Source organism: Maylandia zebra, linkage group LG6 (genome assembly GCF_041146795.1).
Source record: "Maylandia zebra isolate NMK-2024a linkage group LG6, Mzebra_GT3a, whole genome shotgun sequence".
NCBI lineage: Eukaryota > Metazoa > Chordata > Actinopteri > Cichliformes > Cichlidae > Maylandia > Maylandia zebra.
Genome location: NC_135172.1, coordinates 13,891,470 through 13,910,042, shown reverse-complemented (window position 1 = coordinate 13,910,042; position 18,573 = coordinate 13,891,470). Strand labels below are relative to the sequence as shown.

The following is an 18,573-nucleotide window of genomic DNA, read 5'->3' as shown; positions in this document are numbered from 1 at the left end:
TTATTAATTCAGAAATGAAAACAGAAAGAGAAAGAAATGAGATTACAATATACATTGTGGCATTAATATAGCTTATTAACTGGATTAATACAGGATAATGTAGAAAATTAATTACATGACAGGTAGTCATTTTTAATGCAGATTTAATTTCAGCTTTCAATAGTGGACATCACAAAAACAAGGTCTGAAGGTCTGATTGGGTAGCTCTCTATATACTCTTTATTTACATGTGTGTTTTGTGTTCTTTTGTATTCCAGCTTTACACAGCTCTATGCAGCCATACCATCTCTGCCTCCAGAAATGGAACCAGTCACCTGGGCCACTATAGAAGCCCTGATAAACATTGCACCTGTCGGTACGTTTCACTGCCTCACAAACACAAAGACAAAAAACGACTGAGTGCACAATGTAATGGCTTAAGCTAGTCCATGTAAGTAGACCTAAACCTGTGCTTTTGCTGACTGAATATTTTTTATTTTCTGATTTGGACAGAGTGCGTGCCGGCGAACCTCAGGGTGAGATTTTTTCTTCTATACAATTTAGTTTAAATCCTAACAAATCACAACAACTGTTGTCTTTTCTGCTCATATCACATCTTAATTTGAATGCTCTTAAGCTGTGGTTGTCACAACGGTTTGAATAATATTTCAATCATTGTTTTAATTTGTTAATCCCGTCTTTTACAGTGCCCGGTAATCCCGCTCAATGGTAAGACTTTTTTTGACTGTTGCCAGCGTAAACACTAATACATTCTGTTTGTATGATTTCTGAAAAGAAATAATTTTCTGTTTTTTGACAGAAACTCAGAGCTGTGCAGGAGTCAACAGGTAACCCTTTTAATAGGATTTACATAGTAAGCAATGCTACTGCAGTTGTTTTCTATTCTGACGTGTATTTCCTGTCTTGTGTGACCCAAAGCTCTGATCTGCTGTCTTACTTGGACACCTTTAATCAAGTTCCCTGCAACGTCCCCTTGGAGGAATATGCCTGTGCACAGGTAATGATTTACTTTAACAGAGCCGGTGAGGACTCATTACTGTTTATTGCAGAGAATAACTACACGTCCTCTGTCTCTTTCACACATCCAGCTGGACAACTTCACAGCCAATCAACTGGCATCTCTTCTGATGTGTAATCTTTCTGGGAACAGCGCCCACTCCAAAACTCTGTGGAAAATCCTGCTCACTAAAGTCTCCAATGTTTTAAACCCAGCCCTGGACATCCTGGCTAACATGGTTAATGACTTTAATAAGCTTTAACAAACAAATAAGGATTCATGAAATGAATCATTCAAACACTAAGTTACAAGAATTGTGACCTGGGGAAAAGTTAATCCGCCTTTAAAATAACTCAATTATCTCTTGTTTAGCCGATGCCCGTGATTCCATCAGCGCCACAGGTCTTGGATGTGATTGGAGAGATCAGAGTGTCACTGCTGACAGATGAGCAGCTGCAGAACAGCGAAGTTATCAGGTTGTGGTTCTCAGGCCGCCTGAGGAGCTTCTTGCCTTACGCATCAGGAATGTTTCTGCGCTGTCTCAGCAGCACAAACCTGACCTGTCAGTCATACCAGGAAATGTGAGTATTTGTCAGAATTGCTGCTGCACACGCCCAACAGCATGCATCCAGTGTGGTTCACAGTTCACGTTTTGATTTCCAAGATTCATCTGTGAAGATGAACCCTTCAGAGGATTTCTGCAATTAATATTTCTAAATTTGATCTGAACTTCATTCAGGTCTAGAATATTTCGTGTCGTATCCATTAATAAAAAAAAACTGTCAGCGAATGGAGTGTGGAGTTGTTAAAGAAAGACGCAAAGGGCATGGCAAATCATAGGGCATGGCAGAGAGAATTAATCTGCAAAAGTTCACAGTTTTACTTACAATGAAATCTCAGTTAGCTGTTAGTTTGCTATTTTTCATATTTAAGATGAGTAATTACATAAAAAAAATCAGTCGTAAATGTAAGGAAGCGATAATAACGATTCATTATCAGATGAAAACAGTCTGGAAAATCACAAACAAGTCAGTAAAGCTGGCACATGGCATGAAAGTAAACCAACCTTCGCTGTAACATCAAGAACAAAAAGACAAGTAGGACAGGAAGTGTAGAAGGCACGCAGATGAGACTAAATCAAGAGTCGAAATACAACAATACAACAACGGTTGGTTTAGTCAAAAATCCAAAGGGTTCTCTGTTATATCCATGCAGTACAAATATAAATTTGTTTTTCAATTACAAAATGTTATTGGTTAGTTAGTTCTCTTTTTTTTTCTTTTTTCTTTTTGCCGTGATTTCATTTTCAGACTGCAGACGTTTATCAGCCAGTTTAACCAGATGACCTCAAACCAGCAGCAGTTGGTCTTGCAGGATTTCATACTGCAGTTCCTGACGCAGCCACGCTCAGGTACGCGCATGCTTCGTATTTTAATTTAACAACTAAAAAAATAAAATTAAAAATCAATCATTTACAGTTATTTCTACTTTTTCAAAACTTCTTCTAGATTCCAGCTGTGTGTCCACCTCCAACAGCACTGCAGTGTGGATACAGCAGAATTTCGGTCCATTTTCAGCACTTCTGTCGCTCACTGAGCTGATCCATCTCAACCCACAATTCAACCCTGTGAGATGGGACTTCGGTTAATTGACGCGATTTTAAAAAATACAAACAAACAAAGCTGGGAACTAATAGAAATAACTCTCACTTGTTTCGTATTTCCTTTTAGATTGAAGTCTTGACACTCCTGACTGCACAACAGAGCGCAGAGCTGCTGTCGCTGTCGCTTCCAAATCTGCCGGACAAAGCTGTCATCATCAACGCGCTCTTTGACTACCTGACCGTGTCTGCTGAAAAGAATAAATTCACAGAGTTCCTGACCAACCTCACCGTGTTCATTCACCCGGTAAAAAGAGCAGCTGCCTTCCTGTTAAGTCATCATTTTTACTTTCCTGTGCTTGTTAAAGTAATGAATGATGTTTGCTTTCTTTCTCCTCCAAGGAAAACTTCACTTGCTCTTCATACAAAACGCTGTGAGTTTCACATCTACTTATACTCGGCACTTTTGAAGTGGTTAAACTTTTTTATATAATCTGGCACTATGATTAAAATCTGTGTGTTTACATGTTACAGGTTTGCCAGACTGGACTTGGCCATACCTGTGGTTTCTCTTGGCATTGTTGCAACTATCACACAGACTAAAGAGGCTCTATCCCACCAACTACCACCTGGTGAGTGTTACATCAACATAAAGATTTAGAACACTAATTCTCAAAGTCTTATATCCAGCTTTGTCTCTTCACTGTTTCATCTTATTCCACACACCACCTACTCTATGGACACGCTAAATGTAAATTGTCAATAATTAGCAAGCGTCAGGAATAACATCCAGTCTAACTGTAGCTTATTACTGAACTGATTTTTTTTTTAAATACATTAAACTGATTTGCATTTCCTGTGTTTTTATTTCAGACTGCATCATTGGAGAGGTAATTGTATGTTTTAGATTATTTGTTTTGTCTTACATTAGTCTTAATATAGTAGATTTGTAATGTGCTCTGTGTCTGTTTCTCTTACAAGTGTAATGTCAGCACGGCAAATGGTAAGTTCTCCACTTCTTTATGCATAAAAATGCAATTTTTTTTATTGTCAATTTATAACTTTTTTTTCTCCTTTTTTTGGTACAGAAACGGAAATCTGTATCGGTTTGAACAGGTAGGATTTACATGAACCTGTTGGAGAGTTTACTTTTTATGCAACGTTGTCCCAGATGTCAACAAAGTACCAATCACATGTTTTATTTTGAAACCACAGAACAGCAGTGCAGCTCCAACTCACCAGTGCACAGACGAGCGGAAACCTCTGTGACTTGGCCGTTGAGCAACTGGCTTGTGCCTCGGTAAGAGCGTCACATAATCTTTTTTAATTTATTTATTTTTTTGCCTGTCCCATTTGGTTCTTTAGCCGTCAGAATTGTTGTCTGAAGACCAGCAAGGATACCCAACGGATTTACTTTGCCAAATGGATCATCACGGCCTTGCCGTATTGGTCCATTTGATCGACCTTTGTTGTTATCATTTATTTTATTTTATTTTCAGTTGTTACAGACGAGACAGACATGACTGAGGGATAGAAAAGGGAGAAAGAAAGATGAAGGAAAAGAAAAACAGAAGGGAAGAGGGACAGTGAGGAAGGGCACTTAAAAAGAGAAAGAAGAGAAAAAAAATCTCCTGGATCACCTGTTGAGAGAAAAAGAAGAGAAAACAAGCAAAAAACCAGAGCAACATACTAAACACAACACCGTCACGTTAATCTAGCTAAGTGTAAACAGCAGTAAATACTAAATATTGAATGTTGTTGTGCAGCAAGCAGGACCGACAGCGCAAAATGTGCTTGGAAGTAGCAGCCAATAAAGGTGTAGTCTATGTCTATGAACAGTGGACACCCGCGTGGACACCTGTGTGGATCAGCGTGCTTGTATTCAAAAGGTTTGAGTGTGAGTGAACCGAGCCGCAGGCCCAGAGGCCGGAGGCCCGAGGGCCCCTTTGCCCCGGAAGAGGCCTGACCAAGCAAAAAAAAAAAAAAAGCGTCACATAAGTCAACAGCCGTCTGTGATTCAGCTCGTTTTCACTTTCACTGTGGAGTCTAAACTGTTCTCTGTCGTCACGCAGCTGTCAACAATAACAGCAGAACAGCTGGCAATGATACTGAAGTGCAACCACTCCTCCAGCTCGAGTGGGTCCAAATCTGTCTGGAAACTTGTCCTCTCCGAAACCTCTCAGGTCCTGGACCAGGCTCTGGATCTGCTCGTCAACACGGTATGAAAGCATTACACAATATTTTGTAAGACGAGAAGAACCTTCTGCAAACCGTCTGTTGTTGAAAGATAAGAAAAGTCAGTAGTTACATCACATTTTGATCTTTGTTATAGACTCTGGACGCCAACAACCCAGCAGTGTCCGTGATTCTGGACACCATACAAGAACTCCGAATAGATACTGTCAACACGGCCACCCTCAATAATCTAACCTTCATCCAGACGTGGTTTGGCCGCCGCCTTCTCCCATTTCTGCCAGCTGTTTCACCTGACTTCCTTTCATGTATCTCCACAAAGAACCTGACCTGCAGCTCCTACCAGGCCATGTAAGAAATTAGACCATACAAATTACATCAAATGTGACTGCCTTTCTTGGTATACCAAAAGCCTGCCATTTTTTAATTAACCTAATCCCAATTTCAATTCAGTCAGCAGATTTTGAGTCAACTCCGGCCACAATTGACGTTTGCCAGGCAGGTGTCTGTCTACACGCACTTCATTAAGGTTTTCCTGACCAGGAACAACAGCACAGGTACACTGCTGTATTACAGCCCAGTAACAATCAATGGCAGCCTATTAACAGTTACAGTCTATGTATTGTTCACGTCACATCTGAATTAATCCAACATTCACACATGTTGATAGAATTGGTGGGATTCAGGAATACAGTAATCCAGGGTGGTCACGTGTATTGCAAAGTGACATAACAATGTATGATAGATGCTTTTCCTTCAGCACAATAAAGCTGAATTTCCTCTGTGTGTGTTTGTGGTTCAGACCCCGCCTGCAGCTCAGGCATTGCCACCAGTGCACAATGGCTGCAGGTGAACATGGGAGGTTTTGCCTATCTTGCGACGTTCCAGGACATTCAGACGATCTACTCCAACTTCTCAGCGGTGCGTTATGATGCACTGCATTTTCTGTCTTTACATCTGTTTTCTTGTGGGGTGGGGTTTCCCTCTGTGATAACCACAACTGTCACTGACAACATGTGTGTTTGCATATGCAGATGGAAGCCTTGTCACAGCTCACGGTCAGACAGCTAGCCGAGGTGTCCACAACACCTGGACAGCTCACAACTTCTGAGCAAGTCAACATGGTGATGAAATATGTGCCTGACCAGTCTCTGGCTGCCTTCTTTGATGATTTCTCATCTGTTCTCCTGGTGAGCATACATCATGTTATAAAGTCACCTGGTGTGTTTTGTTGATACTAGAGGTCAAGTCAAGCTGAGTTTATCTGTTCATCACATGTAAAACATTCATACGTTTTGTGTTTATGTTTGCAATGATGGTAAACTCTAACATTTTTCTGGTTAGTCTTCTCACACAGAAGTTGAAGAAGGTCCTGTTACACCTGTTACATCTAAAAAACATGATTATTACTTTTGGTTTTTTCTACAGGCTCCTGAAGACGCATTGCCTTCAGTCGTGAGGTCAGCCATGTTGCAAGTTGTGTTTGATCGTGCAAACCTCTCCCTTCCTTCGATGAGTGATGCGGACGTAGAGGTGTGGCTTACCTCCCGGCTGCCACCTCTGCTGGTACAACTTTCACCAGGACAAGTTGCACCTTACTTCGGAATACTCGCAGGACGGAGCTGCAGCATTGAGCAGCTGGGGTGAGCACAAAGCTTCAAGCACCATATATGGAAGTATTTAAGCAATCTGACTGGAAATAAACCTTTGCATTTTTTTGTTTCAGTGTACTGAACCTGAACATGACTATCTCAACGCTCAGCACAGACACACAGCAGAAAATCTATGATCAAATCCTCCAGACCCTCGGAGGTAAAGCTAACCCAGGAAACCAGTAAACTCAGCTTTAATTTTTTTTGTTGGATGCTTTATGAAATTGGGCTGTAACATTCCTGTAAGCGAGTAGCCCATTCACATTTCTTAACATAATGGCTGCCAGCCTTGTGAAAGTGAGAGAGGAGTCAGACATTGAGTTTTCTCCTATGCTCGCTCTTGTTATTTTTTCATTAAACATGTATGTTTGTCACATTTTATGTGAATACAACAACAAGTAAAACTTTATTTATTTATTTTATTCCAGATGGCTTAACAAAGCATGAGGCAAAGTTCCAATATTATAACCTAGTTTGTGTCTCCACCTTTTCCTCTAGGTCCAACACCTCTCCGCTGCTACAGTGACAGCTACAACACCAGTTTCTATGGTTTCCTGGAGCAATCTTTCATGGGTTTCCAGTTTCCCAACCTCACCGCCTTCCTGTCGCTCATGCCTCCTGACAGAATGAGTCTGGTGTGTTGACTTGAAAGATATCAGGAGTAAATATGATAAAGCAAGAGGAGAATGTCTTAATTTATGTCTTCTAATCTTCTAGATCATAAATTCCATCCCTCCATCGGAGCTTGGGGATTATCTACGACGTCCTAATGTTGTCGACAACAACGCACAGCTCTGCATGCTCTTCAACAGCTACAGCCAGACACCACAGTTTCTAGAAACTGTACGTAGCCCAAGGCACAAGCACACGCAGAAATGCAAACACAATGCAATGATTAAACACATTAATCTGTGCATTGCCTCCAGGAGTCTCTGCCGGAAGCGATGAGGCGCTCCATCCTGCCCTGCGTCTGGCCCATGGCCCTCAGCAGCACCCAAACGTTGGAGGTGGATGCTTGGTTTGACCAACGCCTCAAGAACTACTTGCCCTTCCTCACAAAGAGCCTGATCAGTCCCAGTGTCATAAACAGCACCTCCTGCCTGGCCTTCCAAAAACTGTGTGTTTTACTACAGCACTAAATCCTGCTTTATATGTTTTTTTGTTTTGTGTTCTGATTTAAATTTGTTGTGTTTCAGTGTCTCAATCCTTGGGGTATACAACTACACTACTGCTGACTTTGTGAGGGGAGACGTGTACAACACCATCAGGACTTACCTTTACGTCGGCTCAAGTAAGTCTTTCAAGAATGCCAGGGTCAAGGATCAAGTGGGATGCTAATTCAAGTGGGGGGAAAAGACATTGATCAAATGATATTCTACATGAAACTGAACAGCAACCACATGTCACCTAAAAGCACAACTGCCTGAGCACAATTTAAATTAAAAGGAAAATTTAGTTGTACACTGTTAATAACAACACTTCACCGAGTTCTTTTGATTCCTCAGAGGCATCCGATGGAAGACGAAACACTGCTCAGTAGACCATTTAATACTTTATTACTTCTAGAAGGGAGATGCATCCTGCATGACACGCTGCCGATCCCAAAATGCTGCTGTGCCCCTAACAGTTTTATTATAGAAGCTCTCTCATTCTAGTCTAAACAACAGTGTCTCAGTAACTTTCCACTAGAGATGGTCCCCTCTTATCTACAGGCAAACATGAGCGAGAGTCTGCAGCTTTCTACTCCCAAGGACACCTGGTCTCATGCCTTTATTTTTCAGGGCTGTGTCCGCTTAAAATACACTATATAACTTTATAACACTTATTATTAAAAAAGCATAGCATTATTGAGGCACTGCACATTATTTAATTCCAACAATACAAAATTCAGGGAATTGCAATTTTTCAGTTTCCCTTCATTTTGCAGCAGATTGTTGTGCTTTGGATATATCTGTATATATCTAATACTCAACTGTGTGTAACAGTAGAACAAAGTCAATACACTCAGTAATGTGAATTATGAGGATACAGTATATCTCTTAAGGTTTGCTGATATTAGCCAACGTTGTCACTCTCTGCCTTGCTACATTAATACCCGAGAAAGAAGCAAAGTATTAACATGATAACAAAGAGCTCAGACAACCATACACATACAAAGTAATTAGCTCCTTTGCTGTCACTGGTAGATCTTCATTTTTTGCAGTTAGCAACCCTTTATTCAGGACTTGCTTTTCCTTTAGAGTCATTTTCTTTAAAAAAAAAAAAATAAATTTTATTCACATACACATAGTATAGTACACATACAGTATAAATACATTAAAAGCAAGACCGCAGCAATTTTTCACTGATGCTTGTCCCCGTCATCGTTCTTAATAAGGTTTAAAGTGTCACGGGTTGCCAGGGCAAGACGTCTGAATTATAAAAGGACCCAAACTGCAGGTGGCTTCTGAAGTGAGCGAGCTTTATTGTGACAGTGATGTACGAAACAAAGGAAAGGGTGGCAAGAAACAGAACTGAAAACACTCTAAACTGGGGAAAAACTAAAACTTAAACAACAAAACCTGAACATGAGTGAGGGTAACTAGCAGGGAGGACAGCGCGGGGAGAATGCACAGGCAGACAGAGGAAGATGCACGGAATGACAGAGGGGAATAACGCAGACGAACCATATTTAAAATTAAAGGAATTTGGAATGTACATTGTGCCTGGGTTTAGAGTGTTTGGAAGAGAGTCCTGTCTCAGTCAATTATAGATGATGTGAGAGGGAGGGTGTGTGTGTTTAAGGCCCGGATGGCTTGGGGATAGAAGCTCCTCTTGAGTCTCTCTGTCCTTGCCCGGATGATGCGGAACCTTCTACTGTTACACCCTGAAAAGGGGCTGAAAAGGGGATAAGTCAATGACGACGCTCAGACACGATGCTTCTCTTTCAGCAGCTTCATTGCGAATGATTCAGAAATATAAACATACATACAAAAGTATTAAACATCCTAACAACGATGTACAGTCTCTGTTAGTTGTAAGACAATATATCTCAAGACTGTTTTCTTTCCTTTTCTTTAAGTTACGGATTAAATTGAATGTAAGAATTTACAAAAACAGCTTATGAATCAATAAACAAACTTAGACCATTAAACTGAAATGTACAGAAAATAAACAAAATATTCATATAAAAACACTAATAGGCATTTGTCTCTTCATACAAAATAAACATGTTCTTCGTCCAGATCAAATGCAAAATGCACACAATGTATGTTTCATACACAGTCTGGCACGATAATGCTTCATGCTAGCCACCAACAGAGCGCTTAGCTTAGCTTGCTGCTTATAGCTTATCCTAACATCACAGTTAACACAGGTCATCTAAGTATTCCTAGTAACCTCTTGGTACATTTGGAAACACGGTCAGTACAACTCAACATACATATTTGTAAAGTCCAACAGCAGAATTGCACAATTATTACCTGAAAAGGGGATAAGTCAATGACGACGCTCAGACACGATGCTTCTCTTTCAGCAGCTTCATTGCGAATGAGGCATCGTGGCCAGAGCTCCCCCTTCCGGCAACAGCAGGCATAACTAATCAATCACGATCACTAAATCACATGGATTATTCCCCAGGCTCGACAAGTAGATCACAGATTGAATGTTACACAGGTTGTAGTCACATTAAGGATTATTATCCGGTTGAACATAGTCATGAACTCTTTTAACTATTTTAGCCTGTGTTACATTACGTCTCTTAATGGGACTTCTTTTACCCTTGTTTATACATTTACATATTTGAAATAAATTGAATAATATATTGGGTAACTTTTAACCACAACTTTTTACTCCATTATGGACTTCAACAAATAATCAATCTATCACACTACCAGATTGCAGAAGTTGGAACGGGTCCTTCAGTATCTGCGCTGCTCTAGTCCGGCATCTCCTGGTGTAGATGTCCTGAAGCGGGGGGAGAGCAATCCTGCAGCAGCGTTCTGCTGTACCTGTCATGCGCCGCGGCGCGCGTGCACAAAAGGATCCAGACGCAGACTCAGCGCTAACAGAAAAGACACTTTATTATAATAACGAAAGGCGACCCGGGAAAACTAGGGAGCAAAACAAGGAACTAAAAACCCAGGGAAACAAGGACACAAGGAAGCCGGGATCGGGACCGTGGGAGGCTGCAATAGAAAGGGGAGAGGATTACTAGGGAGCCGGGAAGCGGGGAAAACACATCAGGACTGAGTTAGAGTAGGGGGCTTACGATAGAGCGGGACCGTGGGAGCTCGGGAGGGAAGTGTGGCAGTCCGTGAGCAGGAAGTCCGTGGAGATAGCGAATGGGCAAGATGATGCACCAAATGATCCAGTTGAGCCGGATGACAGGCAGGTGGCAGACGCCGAACGCCGGGTCGAAACCTGGACACAAGTAGGCGGATTAAACACAGTTCCAACCAGAAGTGAATGCACGCTTTCGTGGAAGTCTAGTTACCACTGTGAGGTGATTAACAGACTGGCGTGGAGCATCCGTCAGTGCCGGGTTAAGTAGCTCTTCATGTAATCACCGCGATGGAGAGCAGGTGTGTCGGTGTTGGCCCGGCCCGGGGGTGTGGCTACCCGAGCATCACGCATTCCACAGACACAGGACGACGGACCATGACAGTACGGATCACTCTCTGGAGAGCTTTTTGGTCCTTCACACAGCTGTTCCCAAACCACGATGTCATGTTCTGTGTGAGGATGCTCTCCACAGCGCCTGTATAGAAAATCCTGAGGATCTTTGGAGAGACCCTGAACTTCCTCAGTTGTCGTAGGTGATACAGGCGCTGCCTAGCCTTTTTGGTCTGGACCTGAATGTAGGCAGACCATGTCAGGTCTGAGGAGATGTGGACACCAAGATACTTGAAGGACTGCACCCTCTCCACTGGAGCTCCATTGATGATAATGGGCTTGTAGTCTCTGTGCTGACTCCTTCTGAAGTCCACCACCAGCTCCTTGGTCTTGCCGACATTCAGCTGGAGGTGGTTGTCCTGGCACCATAATGCCAGATTCTTCACTTCGTCCATGTAGGCTGCTTCATCGTTGTTGGAGATGGCACCCAACACCACTGTGTCGTCAGCAAACTTCACAATGGTGTTGGAGCCATGGGTGGCCACACAGTCTGAAGTGTAGAGGGAGTAGAGCAGTGGCGAGAGGACACATCCCTGAGGTGCTCCTGTGTTGATGGTGATGCTGTTAGAGACGCATCTACCCACCCTCACCACCTGAGTTCTGCCAGTGAGGAAGTCCAACACCCATGCACACAGACGGCTGTTAAGTCCCAGATCCCTCATCCTTTTGGGAACAGTCTGCAGGGCACTATTGTGTTAAACGCTGAACTGTAATCAACAAACAGCATTCGCACATAGTTACCCTGTTTCTTGTCCACGTGGCTGAGAGTGGTGTGTAGGACGTGGGCGATGGCATCCTCTGTGGATCTGTTGGATCTGTAGGCGAACTGCAGCGGATCTGTGGTGTCTGGGATGGAGGAGGAGATGATGTTCTTCAGCAGCCTCTCAAACACCTTCATTACTACCGAGGTCAGTGCAACTGGCCGGTAATCGTTCAGGGATGAGGGTTTGCTGTTCTTGGGCACAGGGATGATGGTGGATCTTTTGAAGCATGTGGGGACCACAGACTTCGCCAGGGACTTGTTGAAGATATAAGTGAACACACCTGCTAGCTGGTCAGCACAGCAGCGCAGCAGACGGCCGGTGATGCCGTCTGGCCCCGCCGCTTTCCTTGTGTTCACTCTTCAATGCCGCTCGGACGTCATGCTCCGCGATGCTGGTCACCGGTCTCTCGCTGATGACGTCACTGTCCTTGGTAGTCAGGCGGTAGATAGCATTAGCCGCCTGGCTAACCTCAAAACGGGCATAGAACTGATTCAGCTGATTGGTGAATGCAGAGTCGGCGTTGATCGGCGCAGTGTCCCTGGCTTTGTAGTCCGTAATGGTGCGTAGTCCGTGCCACATACTCCGTGTTTCGCCCTGGTGGAAGCGGTACTCCCGGTATCGGCATTTGGCATCTCTCACTGCGCACCGCACGCCGTATGAGGCCGCTTTGTAGGCGCTCATATCGCCAGTGGCAAGACCCGCGTTGTAGGAGGCGGTCCTGGCGTTTACTGCAGTGCGGATCGATCTGTCCATCCATGGTTTCTGGTTTGGGAAGCAGGGCTACAGCTTTGTAGCCCTGCTTGTATGGCGTGTAGCAGTGATCCAAAATTCGATCCCCCCTCGTTGGACACGAGACATGCTGGTAAAAGTTTGGCATGACTTGTCTGAGGTTCGCTTTGTTAAAGTCTCCTGCTACAATGAGGGCTGCGCCCGGGTCCTTGTTTTGAAGCGAACTCAGCACATCATGTAATTCGGACAAAGCCATACCTATATCCGCTTGGGGTGGGATGTAGACCACCGTGGTGATGACCGAGGTGAACTCACGGGGCAGATAGAAAGGGCGGCACTTAATGCTCAGGAACTCCAGATGTGGCGAGCAGCCGCTGGAAAGCGTAGAAATGCTCCTGGCATCACACCACTTTCTGTTTACCATGAAACACACTCCTCCACCTTTGGTTTTGTTCGACTCTGCTGTTCTGTCCGCGCGGAGCACAAACAATGAATCCGACGGAGTTACGGCCTGGTCCGGCACGGTGGGGGTCAGCCATGTCTCCGTGAAGCACAGAATGTTGCAGTCCCTCATGTCACGTTGGAAGGTGACCCTTGCTCTTAGGTCATCAAGCTTGTTCTCCATGGATTGTACATTGGCCAGTAGGATACTGGGCAGTGGTGCGCGATGCGCCTGCTGTCTCAGTCTGTTCCTAATACCAGCGCGTTTCCCCCGGCGCTTCTTTGTTCTACGCCTCAGATGAGCGGCCCGTCCTTTGTTGTTCTCCGCGCCGCGTAGAATCTCTGGCAGCCAGGAAGGGTCAGGTTTAAAAGTGTCCAAGATTAGATGTGCAACCTTGTCACCGATGTTTACAAGTGATCCGCTGTCGTATACTATAAGACTAGAGGATTTTGGGATGTAAACCAGAGCAAAAAATAAGTAAAAAACAAGAAAAGTGGATAGTCGGAGCGGAGCGGTCAGGAAGGCGTCTGGACGTGGCCGCACCATCTTGGTTAAAAGACACGAACCTTCAAAATAAAACAGGAAACACAAAGACTGAACACAACACACAAACTTAACACAGACTGGGGGACACAGAACACAGGAACATGAAATGAAAGGAGAGTACAAAAACCCAGAATAAACAAAACCACAGAATAATAATAAACTTAAACATAAACACGGAGTCACAGACTCTGGACCATGACACAAAGATTTTGCCTTTTGTAACTTTGTCTTGATTTAACATTTTTGGATTTTAAATAACTAAAAAAACAGGACAGTTAATGATTGCTTTAACTTTAAGGAAATTATATTTTCTTATATTTAGACCAATCGGCAGACTGTTGGATAACATTGTTTATTCCAGTAAAATCTGCCAGCTACTGTAGTAACAGTTTGTTATGGGCAGCATTTTTTATTACTTACTTTCTAGATTTGACTTCGAGAATTTACAGCAATTTAAAAAAGGCTATGCTGGAGTAAAATTACTATAGATTATATTTTTATTTATTCTGATCTTTATCATTAGTGTTTATTGTTCACATCTTTTTTTTCTAGCCTCAAATCCAAAGTGTTACTTCCCCAGCGACTCACAACTGAATTCCACAGCTTGGTTTGCTCAGTACATCGGGTCTTTCGTCTCTTTCCTCACTCTGGACGATGTTGTGACATTTGGATCTGAGTCGGTAAATAATCAACATTGGTGGAAATTTTGAACTGACGCTTTTCTACTTGGATTCAAATGCAGCAAAAAAACAGTTGATAATTTCATGACCTACAGACGTGCTTTTCTCCCCTCCTTGCAGGTCATTCAGGTCTTCACAGTGAACCTTCAGAACATCGCTCTTTTCAACACCTCTGTCTTACCTGCAAACCTCACAGAGTACTACACCACCCTTTTGTATCAACAGGACAGCAACTTCAACCCCTTACTGTGAGTTTAAATCTATACAATATGTTGCGTTCTCCAGCCACAAATCCTGCATTTTTCTGTAAGTGTTGTTTAACCTTCTTTGCAGCCTTCCTATCTTGTTTCGGTGTGTCGCTCCTGGTCCAGCATTTACCCAACTGAGTCCAAGCAACACTTTGATAGTTCTGCAGAATCTCACAGTTCTCTGTACGAACCTGGACCCACAAGTAAGAAACATTTAAAGAAAAGAAAAACAACTATTTGTGCAGTCTGCTGCAAAAACCTAACTACATTCAATACAGGATAGGTAAGGTCAACTAGACATGAATGTTATAAGATTTCAATCTTTCAGAGATTCAGCATCTTGCCTGGTATTTTGGTAAAAAGTAGTTTATTATTTCCTTAAATTTGTCACCCACATAAAATTGGGTTTAGTTTCACTTGCAGGCTCCTGTTTTGAATCTGGTGTTTATTATTTAGAGTGGTGTAGAGCTCTTTGTTCTGGCGGTATGTGATTTTAAGAAGGGTGAAATGGAAAGATGAATAAAAGAGCACTAAGCTCTCCTTTTATTAACTTGATAAAGTTTTGTTCCCCAGAATATTTACACTGTAGACATAAATTTGACTCTACTGACAAAGTTTTTCTCACACATGTGAAGGTCACAGCTGCTTTGGCAGGTAACTTTGGTCAGAACATTGACTCCACAGTCATTTCTGCCCTCGGCAGCCAAAGCACTGGCATGTCGCTGAATCAGATCAGCTCAATCAAACCCCAGGACTTAATAAACTCCATCGGCACTCTCTCCACTGTGACGGGCTGGAGCGAAGGCCAGGCCATGACCATCATCCAGTCTCTGCTGTCTTCGGGCATCATACAGGTAGCAGATTTTAGACTGAATCCTGACTTTAGAAAAATCAAAGTCATCTTTGTGGTCATGTTCACTTATGCGTGTGTTGCTTCCATCCTTTCCACCAGATCAACAGCTCATCATCGCTGATAAGTCTGGGCACTCTCATCATTGGTGTACCTTCCAGAGTGTTCTTGAGCATCTCTGGTAATCAGCTGATAAGTGCCTCCCAAACTCCTTCACTGGTGGCAAACCTCCTTTCTGGTCCTCAGATCATCCAGCAGGTCTTTGTCAGTCAGGTATGACAGGTTTTCTGTTATAACTTGAGCATGATTTGAACTGCACACTTCCATCAGCTGCTTTGGATAAAGATAGAAAGCTTTCCACAGAGAGTTAACTCACAATGCTTCCATCTTCTCTCAGATCATATCAGTGAACACCAGCAGCGTGCAAGTGATCCAGAACGTTCCCAATGACCTGGCCACTGAGATCCCTCGATCCCTGCTGGTGGGCTTCTCCAGTAGCAACGACGTTATAACCATACTCAACAGAAAGGAATGGAAACAGCAGCAGGTAGAAGATGAAACCCTCAGCTTAGTTTTTATTGTCGTGTTGTGCTACATGCCTGTTATTACAGACTCTTTTTGTTTGTTTGTTTGTTTTGTTAGGCTGAATTGTTCTTTGAGTCGGTAGCTACAGAGAGCGCCTCTGCACAGCTGGGAGGTCCAAACAAGTGAGTTCAAATCAGTCTGGGAGATCAATCACATCAATCAAAACAACCTGCAAATGGGTTTGAGTAGAGCTAACAGTGTGTGTGTGTGTGTGTGTGTGTGTGTGTGTGTGTGTGTGTGTGTGTGTAGTTTGTCATCCTCTGTGCTTCAAGGGTTCACATGCACTGGAGTGAGGAACATTGGCAATGAGCAAGTCAAGAACCTGATCAAAGCCTGTCGGAGGTCAGGCAGCAGGAAGGTTAAACTAGTGGAGTCTCAGGTACAGTGTTCAAGGCATTTATGGGATATTTAAAATCTCCTTCATATCTGCTCAAATATTAAAAAGTGAACATATTGGACATCAAAGGAGTAAATAACAATTGTTTAAAACACACTTAAAACAATATATACATACCCTGTGAATCGGGTTATATAGATTACACCGTATATAACTCTGGCACATAGAGTTAGGGTAATAAATGTTTGAACAAAGATGCAATTTTTGCATGTTGCAGCTGCACACCACCACAGTGGATTAAAGTGCAGACTTCCAGCTTTGGTGGAGAAGGCAAATTACAAAAATGCGTTACCATCCAACAAGTCATGGAGCTTTCTTACACATGTTCTCCATCATAAACGGGGACGATACAAGGTGCTAATTATTTTGCCTTTTTTTTTAATCAACAGCTGACCTGCATGTACACTTACATTAAAGACGATGCTGCCAACTTCAACCTCTACCCTCCAGATGTGCTGCTGTATTATGAGTAAGAATCCTGTCTGTTTGTTCTGAATTAAAGCTGAATGGTGGATGCTACAGCTTGTCACACTTGTGTTTCCTCTTGCAGTTACTCACTGGTGCCGCAGGCCAGCTGCAGGGCCTATTTCACAGAGTTGGGAAATGCAGACTTCTCTGTCTTCTCTGCAGCGCTCAGCTACAAGCGCACTGCCCTGTTTGAAAACGCAAAGAGCTGCTTGGTGAGTCCTCGAACCACACATCACTTCTTGAGCTCTAAAGATTAGATGTATTAATAATTGCATGAAATGGAAATAACTGTCATCACACCAAGGTTTTGTTTAATGTTTTGAGTTGAAATGAATTTCTGTTTCTTTTATTTTCAAAGGGCATAACAAACACAAGCTTAACTAAAGATGAAATATCAGTATTGGGAAACATGTGCTGCATCCTGGATGCGTCCTACATCCTAAACTCAGATTCATCCATCTTGGAAAATCTCAAAAGCTGCCCCAGCCTCACTTCTGCTCAAGCAGCTGCTGTTCAGGCTCAAATGACTAATGGCAACACAAGATATGGGTACGCAAAACGCTTCACCGCTGTGGCAGATTTTCATTCCTGTTTGTTTGTTTCCTTGTCAGCAGATTTACATTTTTACATTTGGCCCTTTCTGTCCTTCATAATAATAATCACCGTTCTGTTTTCGTGATAACCAGAGCTCCTTCAGTGTGGACTGAGCAAACTCTGAAAGACCTCGGGATGCTGCCGCTGTATATGTCTTCAACCTTCTATGATCACTTCAACACTGTGAGTAATACATGACCGCAAACATTTACATTTTTTGATTTTGGTTTCTGTTTTTTGCTGTTAACCTTGTTCTTTATGCGCATTTCCTTCTTTCCCTTTGTTCTTGTGAGCAGAAAACAAAGAACAACTACTTGAGGTACTTCCTGGGTGTTCTCAAGGAAAACAACGTGGACAGTCAGAAGATCGGGGAGCTGAAGAGCGCAATAAGGATGTCCATTCCTAATGAGGAATCTACAGGTTGGTTTCTTTCTGTCAACTGCTTGGTCCATGTATTAGAATCCAGAGAGAATTTACTGTTTAACCAAAAATTGTTTCTCTTTCTGTGTTTCAGCCACTGACTGCACTTTGGGATTCATAAACCGTGTGACTCTTGTTAATCTAATATTCCCCTTAAACTATGATATAAATCAGTTCACCAGCTGCCTCAATTCCACCATTGTCAAAGACAACTTGGATGCCCTCGTTAACCAGGTGCAGGAGCAGAACTACACAAAGATTGTTCTCAGCAAGTTGCGAGAGGTAAGTGGCAAAAAAACTCCTGGAGCCTATCCCAGCTGGCATAGATTTAGAGGCAGGTTAGGCCCCTCCTGGAGAGCAGGTTTAACACACAGAAGCATTCAGAAAAACATAACACACATTCTGACCTACGGTCAGTTTAAAATCAGTATTCGACCAAACCCCGTGCATGTTTTTGGACTTTGGAACGAAGCATGAGAACCAGCACAGACACAGGGAGGGCATGCAAAGTCTGCAACGCTGACAACTTCTATTATTTAAGCTTTTGCTATCTAAATTTGAGTCTAAATATCTTCTGACTTTTTTATAGGCTTACAATGCCAGCGGCATCATCCCAGAAGATCAGGTTCAGATCTTAGGAGCAATGTCCCGTAGTGCCACAATGGAAGACATCAACATGTGGACTATTATTCAGATCGACACACTCGCTTCTTTGATGGATGCTTCAAACGGGCCGTGGGACCCGGTTCTGGTGA

At 42.9% G+C, this 18,573-nt stretch overlaps 1 protein-coding gene across 1 annotated transcript in view; it reads left to right on the top strand.

The window, feature by feature from the left end:
- The window catches only part of mslnb (mesothelin b), a 49,264-nt gene that overhangs the window by 11,104 nt on the left and 19,587 nt on the right, over positions 1 to 18,573 (top strand). Inside the window, exons 19-60 of the mRNA XM_024802912.2 lie at positions 258 to 355; positions 493 to 515; positions 687 to 708; positions 800 to 827; positions 919 to 997; positions 1,089 to 1,235; positions 1,370 to 1,578; positions 2,308 to 2,408; positions 2,506 to 2,624; positions 2,728 to 2,904; positions 3,000 to 3,031; positions 3,132 to 3,229; positions 3,471 to 3,487; positions 3,579 to 3,600; positions 3,686 to 3,713; positions 3,813 to 3,897; positions 4,670 to 4,816; positions 4,930 to 5,141; positions 5,244 to 5,347; positions 5,593 to 5,711; positions 5,825 to 5,980; positions 6,219 to 6,433; positions 6,517 to 6,602; positions 6,941 to 7,077; positions 7,160 to 7,285; positions 7,369 to 7,559; positions 7,639 to 7,733; positions 14,129 to 14,256; positions 14,377 to 14,504; positions 14,590 to 14,707; positions 15,140 to 15,358; positions 15,457 to 15,627; positions 15,752 to 15,901; positions 15,997 to 16,061; positions 16,189 to 16,318; positions 16,726 to 16,805; positions 16,887 to 17,016; positions 17,163 to 17,353; positions 17,491 to 17,581; positions 17,695 to 17,818; positions 17,913 to 18,100; positions 18,408 to 18,569. Of these exons, the coding sequence (XP_024658680.2) occupies positions 258 to 355; positions 493 to 515; positions 687 to 708; positions 800 to 827; positions 919 to 997; positions 1,089 to 1,235; positions 1,370 to 1,578; positions 2,308 to 2,408; positions 2,506 to 2,624; positions 2,728 to 2,904; positions 3,000 to 3,031; positions 3,132 to 3,229; positions 3,471 to 3,487; positions 3,579 to 3,600; positions 3,686 to 3,713; positions 3,813 to 3,897; positions 4,670 to 4,816; positions 4,930 to 5,141; positions 5,244 to 5,347; positions 5,593 to 5,711; positions 5,825 to 5,980; positions 6,219 to 6,433; positions 6,517 to 6,602; positions 6,941 to 7,077; positions 7,160 to 7,285; positions 7,369 to 7,559; positions 7,639 to 7,733; positions 14,129 to 14,256; positions 14,377 to 14,504; positions 14,590 to 14,707; positions 15,140 to 15,358; positions 15,457 to 15,627; positions 15,752 to 15,901; positions 15,997 to 16,061; positions 16,189 to 16,318; positions 16,726 to 16,805; positions 16,887 to 17,016; positions 17,163 to 17,353; positions 17,491 to 17,581; positions 17,695 to 17,818; positions 17,913 to 18,100; positions 18,408 to 18,569 (4,948 nt within the window). The remainder of the gene's footprint in view (positions 1 to 257; positions 356 to 492; positions 516 to 686; positions 709 to 799; positions 828 to 918; positions 998 to 1,088; positions 1,236 to 1,369; positions 1,579 to 2,307; positions 2,409 to 2,505; positions 2,625 to 2,727; positions 2,905 to 2,999; positions 3,032 to 3,131; positions 3,230 to 3,470; positions 3,488 to 3,578; positions 3,601 to 3,685; positions 3,714 to 3,812; positions 3,898 to 4,669; positions 4,817 to 4,929; positions 5,142 to 5,243; positions 5,348 to 5,592; positions 5,712 to 5,824; positions 5,981 to 6,218; positions 6,434 to 6,516; positions 6,603 to 6,940; positions 7,078 to 7,159; positions 7,286 to 7,368; positions 7,560 to 7,638; positions 7,734 to 14,128; positions 14,257 to 14,376; positions 14,505 to 14,589; positions 14,708 to 15,139; positions 15,359 to 15,456; positions 15,628 to 15,751; positions 15,902 to 15,996; positions 16,062 to 16,188; positions 16,319 to 16,725; positions 16,806 to 16,886; positions 17,017 to 17,162; positions 17,354 to 17,490; positions 17,582 to 17,694; positions 17,819 to 17,912; positions 18,101 to 18,407; positions 18,570 to 18,573) is intronic.